The sequence below is a fragment of the Geospiza fortis genome, unplaced genomic scaffold (genome assembly GCF_000277835.1).
Source record: "Geospiza fortis unplaced genomic scaffold, GeoFor_1.0 scaffold172, whole genome shotgun sequence".
NCBI lineage: Eukaryota > Metazoa > Chordata > Aves > Passeriformes > Thraupidae > Geospiza > Geospiza fortis.
In genome coordinates, this window is record NW_005054309.1 from 7709394 (window position 1) to 7727679 (window position 18286).

Consider the following 18286-nt stretch of genomic DNA (forward strand, 5'->3'; position numbering starts at 1 on the left):
GGCTTCTGTAAAATGTTGCCAGTTTGTCCCATCCATATTTTTTCAGGGTAGCTGTGACATTTATTGCAGAGCAGGACAAAGATTGAAGGGACTTTTTATCATCATTAGGGCAATGCCCAGGAGGAGCTGGTCCTGTGCAGGGACCAGCAGCCAACTCCACAGCCTCATGGTGAGATGCAGAGCCTAGAGGAGGAAGAGGAAGAGGGTTTGCAAATATTCACGAGGAGGAAAGGCTTGTGCTAGTGTCAGTGGCCATGCCTCATATATCGATTTACTTTTGTTTCCTTATTCTTTTTACTTCTTCCTTCCCTATTTTTCTTGTGACTCAGGCTCCTGGAATGGATGGGTGGGAATAAAGGTGGGAAGTGCTGTAGTCACCAGTGCCCAAACACCTCTAAGTGCCCTGAGTGGGCTGCAGCCTTTTCCCTGGCCGTGTCCCCGTCACTAAGGGACAGTGGGCTGGTCCCCTGCAGCCACCTGGGATGTTGGAGGGGTGAGCACAGAAGATGTGGGGTCCACCTTGTTGATCCCAGGCTTTCTGTGGGGATCAGGATGCTCCTGACCCTGGAGAGGAACCTTTAGAGCTGTAACTTCGGAGCCTGCTGAGAGGATGAAGCCGTGGGAGAGCACGAGGCACACAGACACCACAGGCCCTTGTGTAAGGAGCATAGAAATAGAGGAAATCTTAATAATGCCAGGAGTTTTTAGCAGTAGTTCACTCAAAGGAAGAACATGTAGCAAAAACTCCTACTGATTTTCTGAGTGAGCATTTCCTTCGTGTAGCCTGACCTGGGAAACACAGCCCCAGGTGAATTAAATCTGGGATTTGGCCAGGCAGTGATATGATTTGTAGCTTTACAGTTGAACCTTTGCTATTGGGTGTGTAGGATGGGATAGTTGGGATGAATGTGGCTAAAGGGATGGAAGGAAGACGTGTCCATGCGTTGCCAGTGGTTTCCTTCAGCCCTGTGTTGCAGAGAAGGTGGTGGCAGCTGTGCTCTCTCTCCGCAGCGCCCCGCGGCTCCTGAGCGCAGGCCCCTGAGATGTCTCTGTGAGCAGAAAGCCATGCAGCCACATCCACGCTGAAGAAGCTCGCTGCAGACATGAGCAACATCATCGAGAGCCTGGACACCAGGGAGCTCCATGTGGAGGGGGAGGAGGTGGACTCGGAGGTGCTCACTGACCCCAAAGGCACTGGTGAGTTGACACCTCTGTGTTCTTATCCCATGTCCTGCCTGGGTTTTATCAATCTGTTGGCAGATAGGCTACAGCCTCAGGGGTTTTACCAAGCCCAGCATTGACCCTGATTTAGAACCTGGAGGCTCTTAATACTTGAGCTTGTCAAGTCAAGTCCCTTCTGTGTAACCTATGTTTTGAGCTCTCTTTAATAAAAATTGCTCTCTTTTGCTGGAATTAATGCTGTATAAATGTTCCCATGTTAAAGCATTGCTGTTGGCTGCCTTTCATGCCCTGTTACAAGGCTGTTGAGCTAACAGATTTGTGGGCTTTGTGGTCCTTGCAGTGTGCATTCCCTTCTCTGCCATCTACCACACCCATGGGTTCAAAGAGCCGGGCGCGCAGACGTACCTCACGGGATGTCCTGTCCGAGTGCGTGTGCTGGAAGTTGAACGATTTACTTCCACTAAGAAGGTCAGAACTTCCAGAGATTTTGTTTGATTTCTGTAGAACTGTATTTAAAATGCTGTTTATGCCTTAATTTTGTGCTTGCTTGTTCATGGGCTGAGGAAGCAGCAATGCCTGTGTTTCAGAAAATGCTTAGGAGAGAAGGTTATCTGTCTATTTATAAAACCTAATAAAGCAGAACAAGAAATCGTGAGACACAATAATCCTTAAGTAAAGCTGAATAAAGGCTCTTTAGATTAGCAGCTGCAGGAAAATGGCTTATTTCAAAACTTGCATGCCATGTGGTGATATTCTCCCCTGCAGGTACCAAGCCCCAATGTTTATACCATCGAGCTGACCCATGGAGAGTTTGTCTGGCATGTGAAAAGGAAGTTCAAGCACTTCCAGGAGTTTCACAGGGAGCTGCTGAGGTACAAAGCCTTCGTGCGCATCCCTATCCCCACCAGGAGGTGAGTGTGCATCCCTGTGGACACAGCTTTGGGAGGTGTGATCTGTTAACTTAATGTCTTATCTATTTGGCTTCACTGGTCCTATTTGCTTTGCTGTGAGGAGGAGAGGGCAGAAGAATTCAGTCTCCATGAATATTTAGCAGCTATAATAAAAATATTTAATCTATGTGTTCAGCAGCCATAATCTAAGTGATGCAAATATCTCTGTGCTGACGCAGAAAACGTTGTCTCCTGGGTCATCAGCTTTTGAGCTGGATTTGCCTTGAACTTGGAGAAGGGTTGTGATAATGCTAATGGAAATTGCTGGAGCTTTGTGGCTTTCTGACAGTGTGGGCAGGATGTGGGAGGCATGGGGATCCCTGGCCAGGCTGGCCTTGGTGCTTGGGATGGCTGGTAATGTAAGAGGAAAGGGAAAATAAGTGTGAAGGGAAGTGATGTAGCTGAGTGAGAGCCTTCTAACGTAGAGAAATGTTGGGAACATGATAGGAAAGGTAAAATTATGAGGGGTTAAGAGCTGGAGGAACATAATGCCCTAAAAACAGGATGTAGGCTCCTTTTCCTTATGAGACCAAAAGCTTGCCCTCACAAATCAAACTGATACTTCTGTGTTGTGTTTTAGTTTGTAAGACACTTGGAGCATGCTGGCTTCTCGGATAGAAAAAATAAAGGCATTGCAGCAGAAGGGTTATTTATTGAGGCATACAGACACTTGCAGCACTGAGACTTGATGTTGGGGTGTGTTTTTCCTTGCAGTCACACAGTGAGAAGACAATCCATCAAAAGGGGAGAGCCGAGGCAGATGCCGAGTCTGCCGCACACCGCAGAGAGCACGGTGCGGGAGGAGCACTTCTCCAGCAGGAGGGTAAGAGCCCTCCTCACTATGGGGCCAGAGGGATGCTCTGAGGTGCAGAGAAGCCTGGCAGGTTGCTTGCAAAGCCACACACCATCAAAACCCATGTTTGGTGTCATTACAGTATTTTTCTTGACAAAGTTTGACTTTGACAAGTGCAGCTTTAATGCCAAATTCTCTGCTGTGCAATGATGAGGATGCTGCTCCTGGGGTTCATGTGGGCAGAGCTTTCCTCTGCAGTTGAGGAACACCGTGATGCTGGGAATGGTGGTTCCCCTCCTCCCACCTGCTCTGATTTAAAGATAGATAAGGCAGCTTTCAGAGTCAAGTTGTGTGATGGAGGCAACCCCGTGGCCATCAAAATCTGAGAGATTTCAGTGCCATCCCCCTCTGAAAGAGGAGATGACAGTCAGGCTATTGATGCTGAAGTGGGTAATTTTAGCCCAGGCACACGTGTTCTGTGTAACTTCATCAGATGTTAACAGATGGGCCCTTCCATGGAGAGGGTGGATGTCTTCCTACCTCTTCATTGCAGCTTTGCTGCTCACAAGTTAAAAACTCCATATTTGTTCAGCCTGTGCTTATCGTTCCCTTTCTGCTGCTCCCTCCCTCCTTCCCTCCCTGGGCTTTGTGCCACTGGAACTTCAAGGCCCAAAGGATTAAAGGATTGTGTCTTGTGGCTGTGCCATGCAGAAACCCTGCTGTTCACAGCTTCTCTGATGTGTGGGAAGTTTGAGGAGAGAGATGTGGGTTTAAAAGAGGAGGAAAACTGTTGTATAGATGCTTTTTATTTTTTTAGCCCATGTTTCCTTTCAGTGTTCTTTGTGTCCTGTAGGACTCTGCCCAGTTGCTCATGCCCAGACAGTCTAATTTTTTCTTTCCCCTTTTACCATGAGGATGGTAAGAGATTACTTCTCCCATCATGGTTTCTTCTCTTATCCCTTCCTGGCTGGGAGGACAGGCCCAGCCGCTGCTCTGTCTGTGTCCTTTGGACAGGACAGCATGGTCCCTGTGTCATTCACCCTGTGAACCTTCTGTTTTGGTTAAAGAGGCTCTCTCAGTGCCTCTGAGCCTGTTTTCTCACAAAGCTGATTCCTGTGGGTCAGAAACAATGGGGACTGATTTGGTATTTAAAATTGTTCTGAAACCTCAGCTCAGTCACAGAAGTTTATCTCCAAAGTGACCCTGCCACAGAGCAGGTCTGCTGGTGGAAGGTACAAACACAGGACTGTGAACAGTAAACAACCTTTTTATGGCCAAACTGTTTATGGTGCTGAGCTGTGATATCCTGTGAGTTCATTATAATGGATTTATTTATCCACTCAAACTGAAAAGTGGGTCTGATTTCTTGATTGCTTCCTAATGCCAGACAGTTGAATTACAGGAATTTTCAAGAAAAACCTCCACATCCTCTCTAAAGTTTCAACATTTTAATTGTAGAAACAGCTGGAGGACTACTTGACAAATATCCTGAAAATGCCAATGTACAGGAACTACCATGGAACAGTAAGTAGAAATTACTTTGCTTAATTATCTAAAGAATATTCACTTTACAAATGCTGAATTCATTGGAAGAAAACATGCAGCTTCTGCAAGAAACATTTTACAGCTGTTTTGTGAGCATTTTGGCTTAGCTGATTTCTCCAACACAGATGTAATATGATTTAAACCAAAGGAATGACTCAGTGGTTGCTGGTGTAGCACAGTGATAACCTCCTCAAGCTGGTTCAGTCCAGACAGCTGGCTGTACATGTATGATACAGTGAGATTCTGTTTAATTCTGCAGACCATGTAAGATGATAAGTTACAGTTTTAAATACTTAAAAAATTGGAATCCAAACCATATTTGTATTTGCTCCTTCAGTCTGGGCTTTGTGTGTGGTTCTGGGTGCAGATTTGTCTCAGGTTTCTATTCTGTGCAGTTTCCCTGGACATTAGTGATGTTGAATTTGTGTGTGTGGGATACCCAGAGAGGTGAGTGTTTTGTCAGTTCCAAAGGGAGATGGTAGTTGGCTTATTTCCCGAAGTCAACACTGTTTGAAATGAGGAGAGATGTCAAATCCAGCTTCAGGCCTATTTTAAGCAAAAATATTTCTTTCGAAATTCATCCTCGAATGTTTCTTCAGAAGTCCTCACCTGTCAGCTGCAGCTGTGACATCTCTTGGGGATGGTAATTTATTTCCCCTTTTTTTGGCTGCATAATGACTGTGTTACTTCATCTTTTGTGTTACCAGCAAAATCTGATGCACGCACTGAGTAGCTGCCAAGTTTGGTGACATTTCTGAGCACAGAGTGATAGCTGGGAACACCTGGTTTTCAAACAAGCCAAAAATACAGACTGAACTTTGGGTTTCTGTAGCAGCCACTTCTCTTCCACTTTGGCTGTTGTTAGGTATTCTTCTATTTTGCAGGATTTCCGTTGTGTAGAGATGTCGGGCCGCTCATAGCTGGATGTTGTGTATAAAAACTTGAAAACTGTGTGTGCTCTGTTGCAGAGCTCAGTGTTGAGCACTGCTTATTCCATGGGACAAAGGGCCCATTGGGGTTGGCTATTGCTCTCTGGATGGCAGGAAATCTTCAGGCTGAGGCTGAGGAAGCTGCATTCCTTAGAGTGCTTCTTTAGGGGACAGGCTGTGGAGTTTAATTCCAAAGCAGTGAAGAGCTGCATGTGGAAAAGAGTCATCTTTTGTTCTAGAAGCAGGATTGGGGTAACTTGGCAATTTTGATCAGTAGCATATGCAGAGCGGGGGAGAGTTATTTTACAGTGTGGATCCATCTTGTCACTTTTAGGCAGGCGTTGCCTTTTTAAAATATTTTGGAACATTTCTGCTCCTATGAGAACGTGGGTGATGCTTTGGCCAGGCTGTGGTTTGAGACAGGCTGCACAGTGGGGGCTGGGAGAGGAGATGGGCGGCCCTGCCTTCCCAGCAGCTGTGGGGTGCTCCCTCCTGGGCTGAATCGCCCTTCTGTCCCCAGTCCCTGGAGCCAGATGTCCCTTTTGCACATAAAGTCTCAGTTTATTGTTGGCTTTCACTGCATTTGGCCGCAGAGAAGTGTTCAGGGAGGATTTGCTGCCCGTGGTGGCGGCACGGGTCCTGCAGGCAGTGCTGGAAGAGAGCACAGGGAAGGAAGTGCTTCCTTTAAAACAGCACCCAAACCACCCCCACCATTCTCAGAGGAGACTAAAGTGGAGAGTTCTGGCACTTTCCCTGGAACTGTATTTGTCCTCCTGAGAACAAAATGAGGGCTTTGCTCTTCCTGTGGTTGAGAAGCCTTTTGCCTGGATGCTGACAAATGCTGTAACTATATTAATCTTGGAGCGCATTTGGACTTCTTTGTGTTCCTCTCATCAAATCCATGCACTGAGGACTTTTTTAAAATCAGGAACTCTGTTAAATCAGGCATGGAGTTGCAAAGGCAAGCTGAGACCTGCCTGGAGTGTAACCCCTGGTCATTTGTGAAGAGCCTGCTTGGGTCAGGAGCACCTCTGAGGAGATGTTTTTTACATCTGAGCTGCACAATTTAATGAATTTACTTTTTTATTTTTTTATTTTGTGTTTGTGGTTAATTTATTATTTGCCAGTGAGAGCAAAGTGCTTTATACACTGTCTGGAGGATGTGCCATGCACTAAGACAGTCAAGCCTGCAAGTCAGGCTTATGGTTTTGCCTGAAGACCTGAAGTCACTGGTTGGGTTAAGGGTCAGGTCCACAGTGACTACATGGCATTGGAGAAGTTGTACATCATCTAGCTTTTTATATTTAATATTTTTTTTAAATTATTTGATTTATGTGATTAAATCTCATGTCTTCTTCTTCCTTCCAAAACCTTGTTTATAGTATTTTGAGCTGAAGTGCTTTAAGACAATTACCATTAAAATGAATGTTGTGGGAATCGCAGTGAGTTAACTGTTCACACTTCTTTTTCTGAAAATTGAAAATTAGAGGAATATAGCCTCAGAATGTTAAGGATTAATTGGATTCTGTTTAAAAATTTTATTAATTGGACCTTTGCATTATTTTTGTGCAAGCTCCCATACTTAAAAGATGCCCAAGCAAAATAAAAAGTAAGATTTGATTGGATTGTGTGTATGTGTGTAATGTTTTGCATGAACTTTAGAGAAAGTAAAAACCTCATCTTAATTAGGAACAGCTGAGAAGTGAGAGAGGCCACTGCTTTGCCTCTGATACAATGCTTGGATCTTTGTGGAGGTCCCCACCCAACCCATCAATATTTCCAGCTATTACACTTGAAATGCAGCACGTTTGGGGTTTTTTTAATGTGTATTTTGTATAAGCAAATTTTTTTTTTTGTGTAAGAAATTGTGCTGAACAATATCATTCTGGAGAGTGTGTAATTCCATGTTATTGCTAGTGACCAGTGCTAATCAGCTTTTGATGCATTTCTGAACCCACTAAATAAAGAACAAGAGTCAAAATGAAAAAAATACAGCATGGAGAGGCTGAATCCTTTCTGAAATGAAGATGCTCTGTGAAATTTTTACTTACGTAAGTCATGCATGCTCCACATTGCTGGCAGGACAGGATGGTTTGAACACCTTGCAGCTGGTTCTCCACCTCCCATAGCCTGTCCTCCTGCAGCCCATCACTCCTGTCTGCCACAACAATGTCATTGAAGCTGCATTCTCCAGGCCCATGTCTCATACCAAAACCATCCTGCTGCGGGTCTCTCTGAAACCAGAGTGGGATGCCAGATCCCAGGGAGGCAGCTGGGCAGCACAGGAATTCTGATGTGACGGAGATGAAAGCTCCTGCCTGCCTCTCCCAGCCTCTCTGTGAATGATGAGCACCTCAGATGAGACACTGTGACAGTAAAAATAGCTGATTGGAACAATAAATCATTCCATCAGATGTTTTGCACTGCGCTGGGGAATTTTCCTACGAACTGCAGGAATTTAAGTTTTTTTTTTTTTTTTACAAACCAACACTCGATCAATGTGTTGGATGGGCTCCTGTCATTGCTGTTCCAGAGACTGCTTGGCTGAAGAGGAGGTGGCTGTGCTGCCAGACAATATTTCTTTCTCTTTTATGTGGTAGTAATTCTGTTTCTGCAAGTAATTTTTCCTCTTGGTTTTTCTTTTTGCTTCTTTGAGGACAATTATTTCTCTGCATGCAGTAATCCTCAAATTCCTGCTAGCTTTCTGGTTCCAGCCAGCATTTTCAAAGGGTTTTGACATTTCTGTGGTTTTTTTTTTGTGTGTGTGCCCACTGTGAGAGATGTCTGGGTTTCTGATTTGTCTGATATGAAATGCCATGAAGTTAAAATGGGATTCAGACAAAGAACTGGCCTGAGAATTTGCTTGGGACCTCTGATAAGGACTTGTAGGATACACTGGATTTTTTCAGGCACTTCCTACCCTGCTCTGACTGTTGCTGCAGAAACAGCTGAAACATTCATTGGTCACACCTGGTGCTTTTCCAGAACACTTTGGGAGAGCAGAGAGAGCAAGATGGTTGGTAAAATAGCATGGAATGACTTGTTCTGACCACTTTCTGAAAACAGGCTGAAATCACCCTAAAATCAAAGCATTAGAATTGACTCAGCTGAGGAGAGGTTACTTTCTGTCCCTGAGGAAAGCAGTAGTGTCTTTTGTTCTTCTTCATGGCCTTGGCTGATGTGAGAAGTTTGGGAAGATCCCAGGAGCAGCTGAGCATGAGGAGATGGAAGGATCTTCAGTTCTGCTGCTGTTTTCTGGGAAAAAATGATGGTATTGGGAAGGGAGCCTGTGCTAACCTCATTGTAATGGCAAGATAGACTTTGACCCCAAATTTACTGATACTTTTTGTTATACTTAGTGTCTGAAAATGTCTTTGAGACTTAGGGCTCCACCCATGTAATTCCTGTGCAAAATTGGATTTTGCTGATGAGGGCCCTGAGGCTGATTTGCCAGAGTGGCCCTTTCCATGAGAAGAGAAAGCCTTTCCTTGGAGTTACTGTGGGTATGGGTGGGCATATCCTGAAGCTGGTACCGAGGCTGCCTCCTGTCCCCACTGCAATCTGGAGCATGGGCTGAGCCCTGGACTGCAGGTTTCATTGCCAAAATGTGCTGTTAGAGGTTCCCTCTGGCTTGCTGCCTGGCCAGAGGGACAGTGACACCTGCCCTGAGCACCTTTCTGCACTTGGCCAACTTGCTGTGACAATAAATTAGAAGTGCCTGGGTGCAGACAGGGTTCTGCTGTGTGACTCCTTTGCAGGGCTGTGCCTGCCCCGGCCCTGTCCTGCACAGGACACCCTGGGAGAATGTTTCTCCCTGCTGAAGGGGCCCAGGGCTAATAACCAGCAGACTGCCAGGAATGTCCTGCTGTGCCAAGAAAAGCCTGCTCAGTTGAAATTGCCCGGTGTCCTATTTTTAGAGGTGAATGTAATCATGCTGAGCTTTCTCACCAGCTTTGCTCACTGTTATGTGCCCTGCAATCCCTGCTGAAGCAGGAGGAGCCATGAGGAGGCAGGTTCCTGGATTTGAACTTGCTCCCCTCCTGCCCCACTGTGGTTTTCCTGTGGAATTTTGGTTTTGGAGCCACTTGGCAGTGATGTGTGTCCAGCACTGACCTGCTGCAGTGGCCTTGGAGGATGCTCATGGGTGGTGGGGCTGAACCCTCCTGTGGTGTCTCCATGGGGTAGGAGACTTAAAGGGTGCTCCCTGCTCTGGGCATGTGTCCTCATTTCCTTTGCAGTCTTTCTTTGAGGGTCCCTGGAGGGAGGAGAGGATTCAGGTAGCCAGCCAAGATCACACAGACTCATGAACAGTGTCAAACTTCAGTCCTTTTTCAGCCAAAGATCCAGGAGGGAGAATACCAGGAAGCCCCTGTGATGCATTTGAGTTTAATTGTCCTGAAATGTGTTCTCCAAAGTACATGTAAAATAAACAAACAGAAAACTCAACCAAAATACTTTCCTTGGTCTTCTTGGAGATGCTTAAGTGATGGTGGATAACATCTGCTCTGGATGTTCTGTAGGTCTTTATGGCAGGTCACTTTGATAAAGCAAAAATTTTTGTGGATTTCAGGGTTATGAAAATGGGGGAATCTCTTTTTCTTTCCCAGATGGAGTTTGTTGGAGTAAGCCAGCTGTCATTCATCCACGACTTGGGACCGAAGGGCATGTGAGTTGTGAGCTGTCTTTGTGAGTTAGGATTCACTAAGAGCATGGCTTTATACACAAATACTGTTAAAATTAATAGCTTTCCTTTCCCAGCACTAACTGACTGGGGAATATTTTGCCATCTAGATATGAAAAATTATTACTGTTCAGACAGAAATGCTACAATTTGGAGAAATGTTTTTAAGAATGAGCTGCTTTACAAGACAGTGCTTATGGGGTTTCCACTCTTCCCTCTCTGCAGCCCTCCCTGTTGAGCCACTTAATTTTCTGCTTCCAGTGCTGTAAAATGGGACCCTGTGCTTCTTAAAATTCCATTATTCTCTTCTGAGGGGGAGTTATTTTTGCCCTTCATCTGGCTTTTAGGGCACAGCACAGAGGCTGCTTGGGCACGGTTGCAGAGCCAGCCCTAGGCACAAGGGCTGGGGGTTGCAAACCCCCCCTGCAGCTGCAGGTGAGCCCCATGCCTCACCCTGCCCCTTTGTGTCCTTGCAGAGAAGGGTTCATCATGAAGCGCTCCGGGGGCCACCGCATTCCTGGCCTCAACTGCTGTGGCCAAGGGAGGATGTGCTACCGCTGGTCCAAAAGGTACTGCTGGGCTGCCACAGGGGGGATGCCACTGCTCCCTGGGCACACAAAAACCCCCATTTGTCTCCTTCTCCCAAAAAATCTGTGGGAGAGAATCTTGCTGTTTTTACGAAAGCCGCAGATTTTCAGGTTGGAAGGGCCCGTGGGCTATTCCCTGCCTCACCCTTCCATCTGGTGGGTTTTTTTTTTTTCCTCCTTTGGAGTTCACAGAAGGGACATGCTACTCCAGAGAAAATCTGGGATTTCCTAGAGCTGACAGAAATGGCAGTGCCCTCCCAGACTGTGCCCAGCTTTCCCTGCTGCAGGAGCACAGGTGGTTCTGTGCCTTTGGGAGGGAATGTGGCTGGTGACCTGCCCCAGGCAGATTTCAGCCTAGCCTTCTGAGCTTCCCTTCCTCAATTTACAAAATGAAAATCAATTAATTGAAACACTCTTTGGACTGCTTCAGGGCAGGATCAAATCAGATGTGACCTGCAATGCTAAGGAGCTGTTTGGTGCAATTAACATTGGCATTAAATACATTTATGTATTGCCTCTTGCTGATTACTGCAGGTATTGAATCCCAGTGTTTTCTCCTGTTCCCATGTCCCTGCCTGCTGCAGACAGACATAATTTGCTGTTCCCACCCCTTTACCCTCTGTGTTAGGTCTCTGTATTGCCTGGGGCTGCAGCACAGGGAGGTGTGTGCTGTGGGGGAGTACCTGTGTTACCAGCCAGCCTCCAAAAAATGCAGGGTGTATTTCCTGGAGCATGCCCTTCCCAGGCAAATCTTTCCATTTCAAAATCCAAACAGCCCATATCTGCCTTACAGCAACAATTTCTTAGTCAATAGAGCTTACCCCAGGCATTATGCACCTTTGGATTTGAGCATCACCCATGGACTGTCATTAGTTTTATCTTTAATAATTCTGTTTTCTAACAAAACCTTTTTGCATTCTTGTGAAGAAAAGGTTCTGTTTCTGCACAGTCTTTCCAACATTTCCTAATTTAGGTTTACAGAAGATCTCTATAATCAGGGCACAAGGAGACAAAGATATGACTTTCCTTCAGGTCAAATCATTAAATCGTCACCAATTCTTTTTCTTTTTTATGGAAAATATGCCTTTTCTTCTTCATACTCCTCAGTTAACCCTTCCTTGTGTTGTCCAGAGCTTAAGCTGTAGTGGGGCCAGTAGCACACCCAGCTCTGATGGATCTCCATTTTTCTTTTGAGCCTAGAAAGGGGGTAGGAGAAGTGTTTGAGTGGGATTGTGTACAGAATATCACAAGTGAGACACTAAATTCCCATCTTGGCCCACTGGGACTGATAGTTTATGCATCAATAAATAAGCAAATAACAGTAATATTTCCCAGAGAGGGTTATTTAAAGGGAGGATTTTAGGAGATGGAGGAGGATAGTGGGGTGAAGCTGTGAGTGGGCACAGGCAGGACTCCTCAGGCATGTAGAGCTGCCTGGGGAAAACAGAAGGGAGAGTACTTGGAAAGATACCCTGTGGGATGTTTAAGAGTGAAATTATGGGCCAAATAGAGAGGGGAGATATTTTGGCACCAAATAAGAGGTGATGCCAGGTAACTCTTTCAGGGCCCTGAAAGCAAGAAAAAAAATTACGGGATCTAATAAAAAAAATATGGGAAATAGATGAGGAGCTGAGGCTGTTACTAAAGATACAAGAATGAACAGATTTTTGCAGTGTTTTGTGCTGCTTTGTGTGTTTCTGAGTGTGCAGAAGAATGAAGCGAAGGTCTGATGAGGGAGACCTGTGTGGGACAGAGGGGACTGGTTACCCCAGCTACGCTGCAGGGGGAGAAAAAATTAGAAATGCCATTCACAGTAAAAAAAGTGTTTTTTCCCAGAGTTGCCTTCAGGCTACAGTATTTATGTAAAACCTGCCGGTCATCCCTCCTCATGTGTTTCTAACAGGGTGCCTGTTGCTTGGCAATAAAAGCTTTCCAAAATGCCTTGTTCATATATTTTGATAGGAGTGAAAGTGATCCTAGCATCAGAATTAATGTAAGAAATGTCAAATAACTCCCATATAGCATACAAGCTGAATAAAAATCAGGGATGGAGAAATGCTTGTTGTACCTTGCCTCATGCTCAGAGGTTTATGAGCAGGGAGGTTCTTGTGGGTTTTGTTTAACAAGGGAACCTGTATTTTTAAAGACTCCTGTAAAAAGAATTTAATTACATACCTCTAAAAGTCCTAGATTGAATTAAAACTCATTACCCAAGTTCATAAAATAGACACTTTTCTGCTCAAGAAAACCACCCCCAGTCTAGCTCCTGAGAATAATTTTTACCATTTAGTAGATACCCCAGATAAATGACTTGCATGTGTTTTGAAGAAGTACTTTTCCATTTTATTGGCTCTTTCGGTGGCTCATGTTTTAAGGCCTGGCATGGATGTGAAATCCAGGTGACATGAGTACTGTGTCTGTACAGGTGGCTGGTGGTGAAGGACTCCTTCCTGATGTACATGAAGCCTGATTCAGGGGCCATTTCCTTTGTCCTGCTGGTTGATAAGGAATTCAACATCAAGATAGGCCAGAAAGAAACAGAAACTAAATACGGGTTGCAGATCGACAATCTCTCCAGGTAAGAAAACAACTTTGTTTATCCCTTTTAGTTTGCTTTTGCTTTTTATGGAGAAATCGATGCTGCTCTGCAGGAGAGGTTAACAAACCTGGGTGGCTACTGCTGGTGTGCTCAGACCTGCTGGGGATTTGGCCCTAATTCTGTTTATTTCCATGCCTTAATGAGGCATTTGGAGCTTCTGTTTGTCCATCCCTGTGGTTATTACTGGAGCCTGGGGGCACGGTGCATGCTGAGTTGCACAGTCTGGTTCAACAGCAATTGCTTAGGTAATTTTTTAGCCTCTCCGTTCTCTTTAAGCTGCAAGAAGGGATGTTTTCTTCTGCATCCCAGTGGAGTATTGCTCAAAAGACATGCTAGTGGGGGATAAAGAGAGATTTAATGTTTTTATGTTAGCGCACAGTATAAATTCATCTCTTAAAAAATACAACATTGGCTGGCTCCAGCTCCAAGTTAAGCTGGTGCTAATAATTTAAACATGGGTGGGTTTTTCATGCTTGGCACTGCAATACTGTTAGTCACTCAGAGCAGCTCAGTGCTGTGCATTCTTGTGCAAACAAAGCAGCAACGTCCCTACTTTTTGCGTAAATAAAATATGACTGGTACAGATGCATTTACCAACGTGGACAGGCAGTGAGGAGCAGCCCAATTAAATGGAAATGGCTTCAGCCTGCTGCCCTGTGCTTCGTGTGTTCTTACAGGTCACTGATTCTGAAGTGTAACAGCTACAGACATGCCCAGTGGTGGAGGCAGGGCATAGACGAGTTCATCCGCAAGCACGGCAAGGACTTTCTGACGGAGCATCGCTTCGGCTCCTACGCGGCCGTGCAGGAGAACACCCTGGCCAAGTGGTGAGCACCTGCTACCTGCCTGCCCTCAGCCCCTCTCACCAACAGAGCTGGTAGCCTTTGGTAGCTTGGGGACTGGTGATAATTAAAGAACTTGCAAAAACATATGAAGCTTTCTTCACCAGGGACAGAGTAGCAGTGCTGGTGGCAGGAGCTCTCAGTGTCACAGCTCATTGTGTTTTGCAAGTCAAGTTACGTTTATATTCAAAGGTGTTGGGTATTTGTCATTGTAAGGATAAAGAGAAGAAGAGGAAATCAACAAATGCAGATCTGGGTATAGTCAGGAGGGTGGGCTGGGCTTTATGCACACAGCAGCCCCTGAGAAATCGTTCTGTCCCCAGTGTAATCCTGACTGCACTAATCCCAGAAGTGCCTCAAAAACTGGATTCTACCTGGAAGCAGACCAGTACTTACCCTGCACCATCTGCCTTGCAACACCCTCTGCCTGAGTACATTCCATAAATCAAAGGAAACACCATTCCATCATCCTTTCCTGAGAGACAAACCTGGCTTGCATGTCAAGCAGAACCCAGGAATATTGTGTGAATTTGGCAGAAGTGCCAAGAGGCACTTAATATTCCCTTATTGTGCTGTTTCATCAAGCTACTGATAGCAGCATAGAATTCTCCCTGCATGTTGTCCTGATTCTGGAAATTGGATTGTGTTTGCTTTCGAGATGAGAACGTAAATGTCATTAACACAGAACCCCATCTCTCTTCAGCTGTGTACTTTACTTAATGAAGGGGAGGAGGCATAACTCTGCACTGTGTTTGCTTTTGCAGGTATGTCAATGCCAAGTGGTACTTCGAAGACGTCGCAAATGCCATGGAAGCTGCTAAGGAAGAAATTTTCATCACAGATTGGTGGTGAGTAGTGCCATGTTTGGGTATTGCCCAGCTTTCTCCCCGGGGACGCTCCTGACAATGCAGCACTGTTCAGAGCCCTACAGTATGGCAGCTAGCCCTGCAGCCAGATGGTTTGGCAGCACACCCAAACCTCTCCTTGTGTTGTATTCAAAGGCCTTTTCAGGAGGGCTGGCAGCAAAAGCACACGCTTCAGATCAACAGCTTGGTTGTCTCCCTCCATGGAAATGCCTGAAATCACACGGAGGCAGCACCTGAACTGCACATGTGGGGGGGCTTGAGGGGCTCCTCAGGAGTGTAAATAGCTGCAAGTCTGAGGGGCATGGGTGTCTTTCAGTGTATCAGGGAAAACGATGCTCAACAGTGCTATGGGATCCTGCATGGGATCCCCTTTCAGCTCCTCCTCACCGCCTTGGGAAGCCTCATGCCAAATGTGAGAGCATCTTGTGGTATGTCCTTTTGGTCTGCTCTTAAATGGGCCAGATAAGAGAGGAGGGGATGTTTGTCACCTTTTCTGAGCTGTGTGTTTGCCAAAGGACCTGGCTCTGCCCACTCGTTCCCTAGTTTATGTGTTTATGCAGTGCTCTGGTTCCTGTTTGTGTCAGGAAGAGGGTGCTCTCACACACTGGGCAGAGTCTCCTGGCTGGGTGCTGGTTGTGGCTGCCCATGTCTAGCCTTCTGGAGGTTAATCTGCCTGAGCCAGCCTGGACCTTGGGCATGGGAGGCTTCCAAGACATGACTCAGATTTCCTGTTCACCTTAGGCACGTCTCTGTGCTCCTCTTTCTCTGCCTCTGAAATGAACCTCTGGCTGCTTATCTGCTGCCTCTGGGAACTGAGACACTTAGTTTCTAGGAGGAAATTATGAGAAAACGACATACCATGTTAGCATTTGGTGGGGTAAATCTGTTTCCTGCCATGACCACAGTTAAGCCTAATGCTCATGGATTCCCCCTATGCAAAATCGGGTGGCAGTTCAAGAAAATCTCATTTCAGACCCATTGTCTCTTACTTAGTGTTTTATTCAGACAATTGTTAAAGTATCATGGAATTCCAAAACTTACCTAAAATTTGATGTATAAGATAAAAATAGGATGTAGCAATATGCTTTATCCAAGCCCTAGTTGCTATGCTTGTTACAAAAATAAAGGAATGCAATTCTGTCACCTTGCTGTGCAGGAGTTAGATGAGATTCCTTAACTATTTCTTGTAATCCTTAAAGCAATAACATGTCCTGTTGAGAGATCCTATTGCTTTGTCTATGGGCAGCAAGGAAAATTCAGCACAAATCTGTTCTGTTCAGATAGCTCAGGCACCAGGAGAACTGAAATCCCACTCTTATTTATTTTTTGTGCCTGCATATTTCTTTCAGAAAATCCTTGGTGTTTTCTTTTGTTGCATCTTTCTTTCACAGATAGAGTCCAAATTTCCCTATTTATACATCACTGTTCAACCTGGTCTCGTGGGTTATTGAATGAAGATGAATGTGCTGGACATGTCCCCTGCCCTCTGTAATGCCTAGTTATTAAAGAACAAAGAGCAGGATATTGGAGAATGCATCACTCTGGGACATGAGCTTTCACATCCACTTTATTTAAACTTCAATTCCTTTGCTTCCCAAGTTGGTTATTTAGGCCAGTGCTTTGTTTGCAGGCCACATCTGCTGTGGTTTTTATTCACCTTTATTTTCTTAGGCTGAGCCCGGAAATCTTCATGAAGCGGCCGGTGGTGGAAGGGAATCGCTGGCGGCTGGACTGCATCCTCAAGAGGAAAGCAGTAAGTGAGCTCCAGCTGCCCCCTGCACCCCCCAGCCAGGGGTCATACTGGGGCTGGAGCACTTCCACCATTCATTTTGGTAGAGATGAGAGTTAAAACCTCACATCAGATGGCCTTGGAAAACCACGTGTTTTGATTTGTTCCCCTCGTTTGGGTTTGGGAGAGCTCAGAGGCAGAAGGTTTGATCCTCTGATTGCCCCAGGTTTGGGCCACAGCCTTGCTTTACAACTGTCTCAGTTCCTGGTGGGGTCAAAGACCTGCTGCTCTCCCTGCTCTCCGTGTGATTTATGTAATTTAGAGGTACAGGGAAGGCTGAGCACTTTGTTGTGTTTATGAGTGTGGGCTGTGCTCCAGCTGTTCACACACCCTGTGATAACACCGATAACACCGGTGCTAAAAAGAGCTTGCCCATATCAGCAGAGTCACAAGGTTTGTTCCCATTCCAAGGGAAACCTCTTGGACTCTTGCTGTAGTAGAAGGGCAGAATTCCATGCATTCCATAGACATGGACTTTAAACTAAAAAGGAGCAGGTTTAGATTAGCTGTTAGGAAGAAATTCTTCCCTGTGAGGGTGGTTAGGCCCTGGCACAGGTTACCTGGGAAATCGTGGCTGCCCTATCCCCGGAATTGTTCAAGGCTAGGTTGACTGGTACTTTGAGCAACCTGGTCTAGTGGAAAGTGTCCCTGCTCATGGCTGGGGGTGGAACAAGATGATCTTGAAGTTCCCTTCCAGCCCAAACCATTCTGTGATTCTGTGATGTGCTGAAATAGTCTTGGCCTCTTTCCCCTTTCCAGCCAGTTGTCATCACAGTCCTCATCCCTCCACATACATAGATAAAAAATGAGAGCTTTGTGTCTGACTGTTGTTGGTTTGGAATTACTTTTGTTTTCTGGCAAAAATAAACTGGCCATAAGGCATCACTCACTCAAAGGAGGAATTTGGCTTCTTTTTGTCACATTGACATGGATTTTCTTATGATCATAAAAACATTGTGGTAAGGTGAATGAGGTCAGTCCCTGGAAATGCTTGCTCTGTCACTTGTGGTGTTGCATTGACTCAACAGGGCAGTCAGCAAGCTGATGTCATGGTGTAGGGGTGAGGCTGTGCTTGCTGTGTGTGCAGCATTGCCTTGGACTCCCCTGGGTGCAGTGGAGAGCAGAATATCATCCACAATTTGGAGATTGCCTTAGCTCTTAGTAGCAGCTTTATGGGAATAGAAATTCAAAAGGCTGTGGAAAGTTTAGGTTCCAAGTTTAAGCTGGCAAACTCTAGTGCAGGCTTTTAATCCAGGCTAATTTATGGGAAGTGGAGGTGTCCCAGTGTGTGACCACTATTTGCCAAGGTTTGGGAGGCACTTGGCACATTTGAAAGTGCTTTAACAAAAGTTTTTAGAAACCCTGCCATGGATACAATGCTGGTCACAAAAAGCACCATGTTTTTAGCACTGCTCAGTGTGTTCCAGGAGCTTGTTTAGCTCTACCAGCAGAAAGAACCTCTTTGCTGGTGTTGAGTTGGTGACATCCCCTTCAGGAGGGGGATGTCTGTGTAATCTCACTGG

At 45.6% G+C, this 18286-nt stretch overlaps 1 protein-coding gene across 1 annotated transcript in view; it reads left to right on the plus strand.

Moving 5' to 3' along the window:
- The first annotated feature begins 1016 nt into the window (after positions 1 to 1016).
- The window catches only part of PLD1 (phospholipase D1), a 44101-nt gene continuing 26831 nt past the window's right edge, over positions 1017 to 18286 (plus strand). The window contains exons 1-11 of the mRNA XM_031055389.1: positions 1017 to 1197; positions 1523 to 1650; positions 1948 to 2093; positions 2847 to 2955; positions 4384 to 4449; positions 10007 to 10065; positions 10557 to 10649; positions 13093 to 13245; positions 13944 to 14093; positions 14873 to 14956; positions 16646 to 16727. Of these exons, the coding sequence (XP_030911249.1) occupies positions 1104 to 1197; positions 1523 to 1650; positions 1948 to 2093; positions 2847 to 2955; positions 4384 to 4449; positions 10007 to 10065; positions 10557 to 10649; positions 13093 to 13245; positions 13944 to 14093; positions 14873 to 14956; positions 16646 to 16727 (1164 nt within the window). The 5' untranslated portion in view covers positions 1017 to 1103. The remainder of the gene's footprint in view (positions 1198 to 1522; positions 1651 to 1947; positions 2094 to 2846; positions 2956 to 4383; positions 4450 to 10006; positions 10066 to 10556; positions 10650 to 13092; positions 13246 to 13943; positions 14094 to 14872; positions 14957 to 16645; positions 16728 to 18286) is intronic.